The sequence below is a fragment of the Erpetoichthys calabaricus genome, chromosome 12 (assembly GCF_900747795.2).
Source record: "Erpetoichthys calabaricus chromosome 12, fErpCal1.3, whole genome shotgun sequence".
Taxonomy (NCBI): domain Eukaryota; kingdom Metazoa; phylum Chordata; class Cladistia; order Polypteriformes; family Polypteridae; genus Erpetoichthys; species Erpetoichthys calabaricus.
This window is the reverse complement of record NC_041405.2, coordinates 114836292-114849171: the sequence shown is the minus strand read 5'-3', so window position 1 is coordinate 114849171 and position 12880 is coordinate 114836292. Positions and strand designations below refer to the sequence as shown.

Below are 12880 nucleotides of genomic sequence, written 5' to 3'. Positions count from 1 at the left end.
TGTGAAGTTAAGACATCAAAGTTTAAGAAACAATAGTTTATACCATTCTAGAGATGGGAGGGGAAATCAAAAAATTAAAGCGTATTGAAATATTTTTTGTTATGATATACCATCATTACCCTGAGAACAAGTATCTGGGGTTTATTTTGCATTTTCTATACCATATATGTAAATGTCGAAGCTATTTTAACTGAACCTTGCAAAGCAAAATGCATTGTTTTATTTAGATTTTCTTCCCTTCAACAATGTAACAGAGTTTACAAATGAATCTCCCTTTAGTACTCTAGTACACTACACACCAGGACTGACTCCCTTTCCAGTTCTCTTTTCTCCTGTCACACTCAGAGTATTTAAAGAATTTTGTACAGTAGTAACCACAGCTGAAATTACTTGACCCATTCATCTTCAGTGTTTACACACTTCAGGTCCCTATTAGCAATAGTTTGCTTGGGGAAGTGTAAAAAAGATAAAGTCCTTATTTAAAAAAAAAGCTTTCCTTTGTGCATACAAATTATGAAAATGGAAATAATTTACTGTGAAAACACAAAAATGAATAGTCTCAAAACACAACCTAAAGAATTTAAAATATATTTATATTTATTGAAACTGTATATTTTAAAACGAGAAACATTCTAAATTATTTCAATCATAATATATGCAATTTATAGAACACTAATAAAAAAGCAAAATTAATGCACACAAAAGAACAGTGATAATATTGTATTATGGGGTACAGTTTCCACTCCTTTTACTAACTAAAATTATCTAAAATTTTTAAGTAATGAACTACTTGTTTTTATTACCAGTTACATAAAAGGTATTCTTATAGTGAAATGGAAGGAGACCCACAGTAAACAAAAATAACTTGCTAGTGATTATCATTAGGAAATATTATCAAAATAAAACCCTTCCTATAGCACATAAAAAATTTAATTGAAAGAATATACAGTATTTGTTATATTTATGCATTGTGAAAAAATTGAGTCATGACATATAAACCTGCTTTGCATGTAGATGGTGCCAAATTCGTTTATGCAATTCTCTCTCCTATGGGTCCAAAGCCTGGTGCCGTACATAGGTGCTATCTCAGCTTCTACTTTGCATTTCCACATATGTCTTCCAATTGTGTAAAATATACTCTACTTACAACTGAGCACGTATTGCAGGAACATACAGAGAGTAAGACCTTCAGACAATGGAAAATAAACTCTCAATAACAAACTAAACAAAACTCATCTGGGCCTCCATGAGACTGCTCCATGTTATAATGCTGGGCACTTCTATCACTAAGACCTGACGTCTGTTCCACTTGATACAAGTGATTACCAAAAAGACTGGGAGATAGACCTTCACTGTACTGTGAGATTATACATTTTTCTACTATGACAATAATCATAACTTGAAAATGAATACTGTATAGCAAAATGAGCTACTACTGCTTGAAAGACAAAATATAATGTAGAATGTAAAAGTAGGTCATGTTTAATTAATTACTAATTACTAATTGAATGTAAAAATAATTATAAGGTTAATGTCTTTTCAGAATGAAAGGTTATTTATTTTTCTGAATTTTAAGCTTGGATTTAAATACAGGCTGAAAATGTAAATCGGCTTTATTGAAATAAAAATCTGATGGGCAATCCTTGTATTGTAACTCTATATTCATTTTAACAAAGAAAACCAACAACAGACCTTATTTTCGATATCATCTGGAGAAAGGTGTAAACATATCAGTTTGGAGAAGAGATTGACACATATTGACACAGTGACGTCTTCTTATAGTCCCACCGTTTTACCATAGCACAATATGTTATTTTCAATTGCAGCCATGTATCAGCTCAAAAACATAACACAACAGATCCTAAAACATACTGCCAACTGTACAAATCTCTATAATGCAGAATTGTTTCAGATGAGATATTTATTTCTTCACTCCACTGGAATATGTTCACTAGGAACTAATTTTAGGTCTCTTAAACAGTGTTTCTGTCATAACTGGAAACAAACCATTTAAAAAATAAAGAAATCAAATATTTTCTCAAAATACTAGAACACTAGTAACAGGCAGTCTTTAAAGCAAAACTCTCCTAGAAACTCCCTTTTTACCTGAACTCCAGCCTGCTTGCATGCCCGAATGACAGCTTTGGTCCCAATGAAGTTCACTTTGTAGAAGAGCTCACGGTTGTCACTAGATGGGGCAGGTGAGGCACAGTGAAACACTGTCGTCACACCCTCTAAAGCAAGCTGAAGGTCCTGAAAACATTAACAAAATCACTTCAGATATTCCAAAATGTTACACAAACTAACAATACAATATTTTACTGCCTGACTTAGACTTTTTAATAAATGACATTCAACCACAAAGAAAAATGAACTCCTGTTTCACTTAAGTAAAACACGCACTTTGAAGGTAACACTTCTGAAAAAATTTTAACATTTTTTTTCAAGAGAATATTTTTACCAAAAATGTTATATAGATATTATAAAAATGCATTTAACAAACTAAGGCATGAAATCATAACTAATTTCTGTATTTACTATCAACAAAACATATATACATGTGTCTTCTTCCCTGTGGTAACTATTATCAACAAAATACAGAACTGTGTTTTCCTTCTGTCTTACTTATTTTGTTTACAATTATTCAAATACTAAACTTTTACTGTATACTTTTGGTCTCTAGAATTGCTCAACTGCAATGACTAAACTACCAGAGGTTAGAATGAATGTTCACTAAGTGAGGACAGCTTATGTCAGTTTGTAGCTGAACAGCGGAATGAGCTACACTAAGTGGATATGCCAGAGGTCTATGGGGTGCCGTTTAGGACATAAATCATTGACATCTCTGCATACACTCTATACTGAAACACTTACACTGCATGCAGAAATGTTTAAATTGTATACTGAAACGCATACATGACATACTGAAACACATAAACTACATACAGAAATACAAAGTTGACAATGACTTATATCCTGAACGGCATCTCAGAATTGAAATTTTGTAAAAATATAACCAACTCTTGCCTTCTACATACATCATGTTCTGAACATATGTACAAAAATGCATTAATGACTTGTAAATGATTTCCTAGATTATTGTATGCACATCGTCTTAAGGAAACATCACCTGAAAACTCACACTGATGTATTGCCTCCAGGCATCTTCTTAATTCTGTGAAATACTCAACAATATCTTCACATTAAACTGAAGAAAACTGATGCACATAGTAAAAATAAAAGTAAGTATAATCAGAGGCTTCATTTTTTTAAATGAATATTTTCCTATTTGGATTTTTATTTGCAATGCTCAGAATCTGGTCTGTTTTAATCTATTACACACGGCATAAATTCAAAATGGAGTATACTGTAAGTATTCACATATAAATCAAAGGCTTTTTGTTATGGAGTGTATGTATCTATCTATCTATCTATCTATCTATCTATCTATCTATGTGACTCGGTGTTTGAAGTGTACAGTGTGTTTCATTATAATGCATATGCATTTCAATACAGTGTATGTCTCAATAGAAAGTATGTACTTTTCATCATATAGCTTATGCATTTCAATATACAGTATATGCATTTCACTATATGGTGAGTGTTTAACTTGATAATGTATACAATTCACTATACAGTTTAAGTGTTTCAGTATGCAGCATATACATTTCACTATAGAATACATGTGTTTCAGTATACAGTGTATATGATTCATTACAGAACATACTGTACAGTGTAACCATTTCAGTATACAGTGTGTGCATTCTACTATACAGTGTAAGTGTTTCAGTACACAGTTTATACATTTCACTATAGAACAAGTGCTTCGGTCTATACGGTGTACTGTATATGTTTCACTATAGGTGTTTCAGTATGCAGTGTACTCATTTCACTGTACAGTGTATGCATTTCACTCTGGAATGTATACATTTCAGTATACAGTGTATGCATTTCACTTTAGAAGATGTGCATTTCATTGTATGCATTTCACTATTAAATGTATGTGTTTCAGTATCAAGTATACAATATAACCACTTCACTTCAGAGTGTATGCATTTCAATATAGTAGAGTGTATGTCTCTACTTAATGTGTTGCGATGTCAAATCAAATGTAGATATATACTGTATATATTTTTAGACATATGTAAATTAGTTCTACTTGTTCTCTTGGCCATCTTTATGTATAAGGTTTTTAATTGGAAAACAATATGAACCGGATTCTGATAAGAGTGAAGGTTTGTTCTGCTCTTTGCTATTTAAATTTTGTTTAACAATACCCAGGTTGATTTTCTATTTAGTATACTTACATTTATCAGATATTACTGTAATATTAATTAATGATAACATCCAAGTAACTATAGTATATGTATATTGTTTTTGTAGATTACTCTGTGGAAAGCACCTTGAGTTGCAAGTAAATGTATTGATGAGGTGCTATATAAATAAAGTTATTACTATTATATACTGTTAAGAATGATTTATGTCCTAAACTGCACCTTTGTTTATAGATAGATAGATAGATAGATAGATAGATAGATAGATAGATAGATAGATAGATAGATAGATAGATAGATAGATAGATAGATAGATAGATAGATAGATAGATAGATAGATAGATACTTTATTAATCCCAAGGGGAAATTCACACTTTTCGTGTGAAGCTTGCACGCAGAATGCAATGCAAAGCAAGCGTGCATTCTATGGCCAAAACACTTTAATACATGTTGTGGTCTGTTTGATCAGCATGTTGATAGTCTCCTAGTCAGTAGGTGACAGTTTTTGGTCAATGCTGCATACCCCACAAAGTCAGAGTAGAGTGACATTGAGTGAGACTATGTTGATAGAAGAAAAGTTGTGTCAGTTACTATTGGCTTTAAGATGAGAAAAAAAGGAGAAGGTGGAGTGTCTAAAAGTAGTGCAGTAAGAGAGACAGTAGAATAGTCCCCTAAGTGATGAACCTACATAATGAAGACATCTACTTCAGATATTTCTTTCAGGTCTATCGTGAACACTTTGATGACCTGTTGTGTTATATTCAGCCTTTCATTCATCATTCTGGCTCTCACATGCCCTGCCTCTCCTTGAAATATACCACTTTGGTTATATGCCGCCATTTCTGCATTGCCGCTTAGTGATAAAAAATTCCATGTGTGGCACGAAAACCCAACGAACACCTGACACACAGTGGCTCACTAGTGTGTGTGTGTGTGTGTGTGTGTATATGTGTATATATGTGTGGTGTTCATCCTGTCCTGGACTGACACCCTGTCAAGGGATTTTTCCTGCTTCATACCTGATGCTTGCTTGGATAAGCTCCAGCCTCCCAGTGATCCGGCTCAGAATAAAGTGGAGTTGGAAAAGGAATGAATGGACATAAGGCTATAGTATAAATAAATGCTTGTTCAATACTATAACTGAAGTTTAAGTTAAAGGAAATAATACATTTTTTGCTGATAAATTTAAAAATCACACACAATCTAAATAAAGATCAATAACAAAGTGTCCATCCATCCATCCATCCTCTTCCGCTTATCCAAGATCGGGTCGTGGGGGCAGCAGCTTGAGCAGAGATTCCCGGACTTCCCTCTCCCCGGCCACTTCTACTAGCTCTGCTGGGGGAATCCCAAGGCATTCCAAGGCCAGCCGAGAGACATAGTCCCTCCAGCGTGTCCTGGGTCTTCCCCGGGGCCTCCTCCCAGTTAGACGTGCCCGGAACACTTCACCAGGGAGGCATCCTGATCAGATGCCGAGCCACCTCATCTGACTCCTCTCAATGCGGAGGAGCAGTGGCTCTACTCTGAGCTCCTCCTGGATGACTGAGCTTCTCACCCAATCTTTAAGGGAAAGCCCAGACACCCTGCGGAGGAAACTTATTTCAGCCGCTTGTATTCGCGATCTTGTTCTTTCGGTCACTACCCACAGCTCATGACCATAGGTGAGGGTAGGAACGTAGATCGACCAGTAAATTGAGAGCTTTGCCTTACAGCTCAGCTTCTTTTTCACCACAACAGACCGATGCAGAGCCCGCATCACTGCAGATGCCACACGGATCCACCTGTCGATTTCCCGCTCCATTCTTCCCTTTACTCGTAAACAAGACCCCGAGATACTTGAACTCCTCCACTTGGGGCAGGATCTCTCTCCCAATCCTGAGAGGACACTCCACCCTTTTCTGGCTGAGGACCATGGTCTCGGATTTTGAGGTGCTGATTCCCATCCCAGCCGCTTCAAACTCGGCTGTGAACCGATCCACAGAGAGCTGAAGATCACAGCCTGATGAAACAAACAGGACAACATCATCTGCAAAAAGCAGTGACCCAATCCTGAGCCCACCAAACCGGACCCCCTCAATGCCCTGGCTGCGCCTAGAAATTCTGTCCATAAAAGTTATGAACAGAATCGGTGACAAAGTGCAGCCCTGGTGGAGTCCAACTCTCACCAGAAACGGGTTCGACTTACTGCCGGCAATGCGGACCAAGCTCGGAGACCAGGGGCCTCATGTATAAACGGTGCGTACGCACAGAAATGTTACGTACGAACGTTTCCACTGTCAAATCGCGATGTATAAAACTTAAACTTGGCGTAAAGCCACGCACATTTCCACGGTACCTCATACCATGGCGTACACAATTTCTCCGCTCGGTTTTGCAGACTGTCGGCAACCAGTGTCAAAGCAGTGCTACTGTTCCTGTGTGATCACTCTTCCTTTCTTAGATCCACATTCCTGACGCGGCTTTATAAATACAGTGAAACTAACTGCATATTGTTTATTAGTGTAATGCATCTGATTGTAATTAACCTGCAGCAATATAATGGTTCAGGGAATAGCCATAGCATTCCAAATACCATAACTGCTTTAGCGTTGTAACTCTCACTGCATCTTCTTCTTCTTTCAACTGCTCCCGTTAAGGGTTGCCACAGCAGATCACCTTTTTCCATATTACTCTCACTGCACCACTCGGAGTATTTATATCACTGTATCTGAGTGGGGAATCACAGCAGCAGCTGATCGGAAAGAGAATTATCGGTACACAGCATGGAGCAGACGCTGCCTGAGCCACGGCAAAACGCTTCAGAGACTTCCCTGTACGGACTTCGCGGTTTAGAAAAAGTTTCACAACAAGAACTATAAACGCACTCAATCAGTCCATCAAGTGCTTCTTGTAGAACTGTTTGTACTTATAAGTACAATCACCTCACTGTAAACTTGGGATACAGTTATAATATTGCACAACCTGTGCCAGTTTATAAAGCGCGTATTTACATATGATGACAATATCATTTTTAAGATGAAATGCAGCAAAATATGTTGATTATACAGATAAAACTTTAACTTCATTTAAATAATCAGTATTGTTAATAATTAAACATGTGAGGACACAGTGCCGCAGTGCCAGCTAGTTCAGGGATTGTTCCTGTATTACTTTGTATTCTTGCTGGTGCGGACGCGACACTGGAAGGATAGACAGATACAATAATTAAACATGGACTATGAAGATATTTCAATGTTCCTTAAAAGTTTTGAAGAATCGGCATTTTAAGCTTACAAATGGCTTCACGTCTATTCACGTCTAGCTGATTGTGTGGCAATTGGGTTTTTGGAGAAAGAAAAGTAAGGACAGGAATTGGAGGTTAGTACGTTTGAAAGAGGCAGTACTTCTGTAATAAATTATTTCATTGAAGATCGCACATGGCGCAGCAAGCCTCTTGCGTGAGACATGAACAAGCACTGCGCCACCGTGTTCCCATATTTAATAACATGCTTTCATTCCTATCATCATGAAAAAGATATCACGTATACATCTCAGTATTTTAATTATTCAGAGAGCTGTAATATCACGAATGTAATGGATTATGTGTCCTGTCGGAGAAAGAGAAAGCCCGTTTAAGAAGCAGGTAGTGATTCACACACATAGAGCACATACAGTGCATCCAGAAAGTATTCACAGCGCATCACTTTTTCCACCTTTTGTTATGTTACAGCCTTTTTCCAAAATGGATTAAATTCATTTTTTTCCTCAGAATTCTGCACACAACACTCCATAATGACAACGTGAAAAAAAGTTTACTTGAGGTTTTTGCAAATTTATTAAAAATAAAAAAACAGAGAAATCACATGTACATAAGTATTCACAGCCTTTGCTCAATACTTTGTCGATGCACCTTTGGCAGCAATTACAGCCTCAAGTCTTGTTGAATATGATGCCACATGCTTGGCACACCTATCCTTGGCCAGTTTCGCCCATTCCTCTTTGCAGCACCTCTCAAGCTCCATCAGGTTGGATGGGAAGCGTCGGTGCACAGCCATTTTAAGATCTCTCCAGAGATGTTCAATCGGATTCAAGTCTAGGCTCTGGCTGGGCCACTCAAGGACATTCACAGAGTTGTCCTGAAGCCACTCCTTTGATATCTTAGCTGTGTGCTTAGGGTCGTTGTCCTGCTGAAAGATGAACCGTCGCCCCAGTCTGAGGTCAAGAGCGCTCTGGAGCAGGTTTTCATCCAGGGTGTCTCTGTACATTGCTGCAGTCATCTTCCCCTTTATCCTGACTAGTCTCCCAGTTCCTACCGCTGAAAAACATCCCCACAGCATGATGCTGCCACCACCATGCTTCACTGTAGGGATGGTGCCAGGTTTCCTCCAAACGTGACACCTGGCATTCACATCAAAGAATTCAATCTTTGTCTCATCAGACCAGAGAATTTTCTTTCTCATGGTCTGAGAGTCCTTCAGGTACCTTTTGGCAAACTCCAGGCGGGCTGCCATGTGCCTTTTACTAAGGAGTGGCTTCCGTCTGGCCACTCTACCATACAGGCCTGATTGGTGGATTGCTGCAGAGATGGTTGTCCTTCTGGAAGGTTCTCCTCTCTCCACAGAGGACCTTTGGAACTCTGGCAGAGTGACCATCGGGTTCTTGGTCACCTGCCTGACTAAGGCCCTTCTCCCACGATCGCTCAGTTTAGATGGCCGGCCAGCTCTAGAAAGAGTCCTGGTGGTTTCAAACTTCTTCAACTTACGGATGATGGAGGCCACTGTGCTCATTGGGACCTTCAAAGCAGCAGAAATATTTCTGTAACCTTCCCCAGATATGTGCCTCGAGACAATCCTGTCTCGGAGGTCTACAGACAATTCCTTTGACTTCATGCTTGGTTTGTGCTTCGACATGAACTGTCAATTGTGGGACCTTATAGAGACAGGTGTGTGCCTTTCCAAATCATGTCCAGTCAACTGAATTTACCACAGGTGGACTCCAATTAAGCTGCAGAAACATCTCAAGGATGATCAGGGGAAGCAGGATGCACCTGAGCTCAATTTCGAGCTTCACGGCAAAGGCTGTGAATACTTATGTACATGTGCTTTCTCAATTTTTTTTATTTTTTAATAAATTAGCAAAAACCTCAAGTAAACCTTTTTCACGTTGTCATTATGGGGTGTTGTGTGTAGAATTCTGAGGAAAAAAATGAATTTAATCCATTTTGGAATAAGGCTGTAACATAACAAAATGTGGAAAAAGTGATGCGTTGTGAATACTTTCCGGATGCACTGTAGAAGATCAAATACAGAACAAAGCATTTAACGTGCCACTTTAGTTACAATGGGATTTGAGAAACTAGTAAATTAAACGATTTTAAGATGAAGTTTATGATGTTGTACTTTAATGGCAAAATAAACTACGTGATTAAAGTGGAAATTTCGAGATTAAAGTTGACATTTCGTGCTTTTTTCCCCATTGTGTGCCTATTTTTTTTGTCTGTACCCTAATAAGCTTTCAGATGACACTCAGATGGTGGGCTACGACTCGCCTTTTCACGGCGACTTTGATATGTGATTTCTTTTTTATTTCGGGCACTGTGCGACTTTGTGAACTTGAGCTTTCGAGTTTCTCCGACACTCTGTCACTCGATCAACTTCCTTTTGTTGATTATACCACTGTTTAAACCAACAAATAGTATGTTTTTCCTTTGCCTCCACTTGGTATTCGCTGAAATTCTTATATTTCCCTCTGTGCTTTCCCATTGTCTTTTCACAGAAGGCTATTTATATTGATTTGCATATTCGAAGAGGCGTAATTCTGGGAGGAGTTGGAGCGGGACAGAAGGCGCGTGCACGTGCGTTACTTTTCACGCTGATCGGGATTTATGTAGCGGAAGAACGTGGAAATTTGCGTACGTACAGATTCCTGCATCTGGATTTTTCTGTGCGTACGCACATTCCCGCTTTTGTGCTTACGCCATGTTATAGTGTGAGTTCTACGCACGGCGTTATACATGAGGCCCCTGGTATACAGGGACCTTATCAGTGAATAGCCCTTATTAGGGGGTCCGGTACCCCATATTCTCGGTGCACCCCCCACAGGATTCCCTGAGGGACACGGTCGAAAGCCTTTTCCAAGTTCACAAAACACATGTAGACTGGTTGGGCAAACTCCCATGCACTCTCCAGGAACCTGCCAAGGGTGTAGAGCTGGTCCACTGTTCAGCGACTAGGACGAAAACCATACTGTTCCTCCTGAATCCGAGGACCTCCTCTCCAGGACCCCCAAATAGACTTTTCCAGGGAGTGTGAAATAATAATTTAAAAAGGTATTAATCATGTGGGTTTACATATCTCAGATGGTCTCTCCTATTTTTCATGTTTTTAGGTAGTCGATTATTAGAAGCTACTAAAGAACAGTAGGGTGCAAACATCATCATTATCACCACCAGTTTAATGGTTATTTTCCAGTTTTACAAGTTAGGTAGTTACCCCCAAAATATTTTTTTACAGCATTAACACTATGCTAAGGAATGATAATTAATAACATCTAATATTGTTATATCAGAGTGAATATAGTAAGACTGGTAAGAGATGAACTTAAGTATCCAGGCCACATACTGTACCTGAACATTACAAAGATCCCCTTGGAAGAAACAGACCCGGTCATTTTGGATGCCCTTGTGAATGTCAAACACATTGACACTGTATCCTTTCTCCAGAAGGCTCTCTACAAGATGTTGACCAAGGAAGCCTGAGCCACCAATTACTGCACATTTCTTACTGACCTAAAAGACCAAGAAAAATAAATGGATAGAAGCAAATAAAACAAGGCTGCAGTTAGATGTGGGCTTTAAACAAGGCATTATGGAGACATAAAGATACTCACTGGCCTGCTACGAGTAGCCATTGATCAGAATGGAGAAGTCCCTGGAGAAACAAAACAAACAATCAGCATAATCTACTTACAGCTGGATAAACAGAGTAGGCAATGAATGGATGAATGAAGTTCAACGAGTTTCTATTACACTTCAAAATGGTTAAAACACTTTCTTAATGTCTTACTACTTGTAAGGTCAAACAGACCACTATCTAAAGTATCAAAATTTTTTAGCACTATACTTTCAGGATCATGCAGATCGCCTTTACTGCAAACTGAGAAAAAGGACACCATCAGTAAGATACAGATGTCAGAGATCTGAATTTTACTTATGAACTGATACCTGATACTGCACAGTCAGAAAACAGTGATTTGCTTATCTATTTAGGATAAGACAATATTCATAATTATAATATGTAATGTTCTGCTGTTTCTGTAGCTCCATTGGTCATTATGTTCAAATAGGGCTTAAAGAACCATTGTTTCTCTTGCGCTGTATTTATCTCTTTTGGTTAGTTAGTTACATCTTACATCTCATTATTCCCTTGTGACATTTCCTAGACATGACGTTTACTGTAAAATTCACTGTACTACTTTGAATTATGTCTGTTAACTTTGTAATTGTGTAATTGTAGAAAGTAATATCTCTATTAGTGACGTGTCGTTCGTGAACGAGCCGGCTCTAAGAGCCGATGCTTTGAAGCGAACGAGAGGAGCCGATGCCCGTCGAGCAGAGCCGAAGCTTCAACCGCTCCCGGCAGGGGCGGGATTTTATTTATATGGACACACAGAACATTGGCTCATAATGCCGGCTTGTTCACGAACAACACATCGGACTAGGATCGTACCGTTATGTGAAAGAAGGAAGGGGGCGGACGCTCCGAAGACAGTGAGTGTTGGTACAGGCCAGGTACACAAAGCGACACTGTCGCTCTGTGTACCTGTCGCTGCGACAGACGAGGAGCCAGATTTAAATGCAAGCACATCGTGAAGAAAAAAAGAAGAGTGAAGAAATGAGTGAAAACCGAAAAAGAAGCAGCATCTGGCTGCATTTCAGTGATATTGGAGACTGCAAAGCTAAGTGCAGAATTTGTAATATGAAAATATCCGTTAGAGCAGGGTCAACAACAAACCTGCACAGACATAACAACCACCCACCCATGCGTGCCCTCTCTCCTGCCATCCACTGACCCTGGAAAAGAGCCAAGTACTTCTGCTGCGGCATCCACTGTCTTACCGAAAACTGCAGGTATAACACGGTCTTCAGTTCAAACCAAAATAAGCACATTTATTCCAAAACAAATGACGCCAGACAAACAAATAAGTGTCGATGAGGAGCTGGCTAAAATGATAGCTAGCAACTTTCAACCATTTTCCATTGTGGAGGACAGAGGATTTACAACTTTTGTACAGGCCTTAAACCCCATGTATGTTCTCCCTAGCAGAAAAACTTTGTCCCAAACAATTATTCCATAACTATACATCTGAGGATGGAGTACAACACTGTGCTTTCAGAAACCACTGCTCTGAACCCCCAGTTTAAAAAGGTAGCATTTAATGACAACAGAGCTGTGGATGAGGCATTTCAAAGAATAAGTGCAGCAGCAGCAAGATGCAACCCCAGCAGCCTGTCTGCTCCTCCATCAGAGGGCCAAGAGGAAGAAATTGGAGCAGGGGTGTGTTCACAGGAACCACAAGCTTCTGCTGTGTGGAGGCTCTTTGACGAAAGAGCAACAGGAGACACTGCA

The 12880-nt window shown here is 39.0% G+C and overlaps 1 protein-coding gene across 2 annotated transcripts in view; it reads right to left on the bottom strand.

Moving 5' to 3' along the window:
• nsdhl (NAD(P) dependent steroid dehydrogenase-like) overlaps positions 1–12880 on the bottom strand; it is a 38160-nt gene that overhangs the window by 23114 nt on the left and 2166 nt on the right. For both annotated transcript variants that reach the window (XM_051934819.1, XM_051934820.1), the window contains exons 2-4: positions 11142–11182; positions 10879–11040; positions 2107–2253 (exon numbers count right to left, since the gene is read on the bottom strand). In XM_051934819.1, the coding sequence (XP_051790779.1) occupies positions 2107–2253; positions 10879–11040; positions 11142–11162 (330 nt within the window). In that variant the 5' untranslated portion in view covers positions 11163–11182. The remainder of the gene's footprint in view (positions 1–2106; positions 2254–10878; positions 11041–11141; positions 11183–12880) is intronic.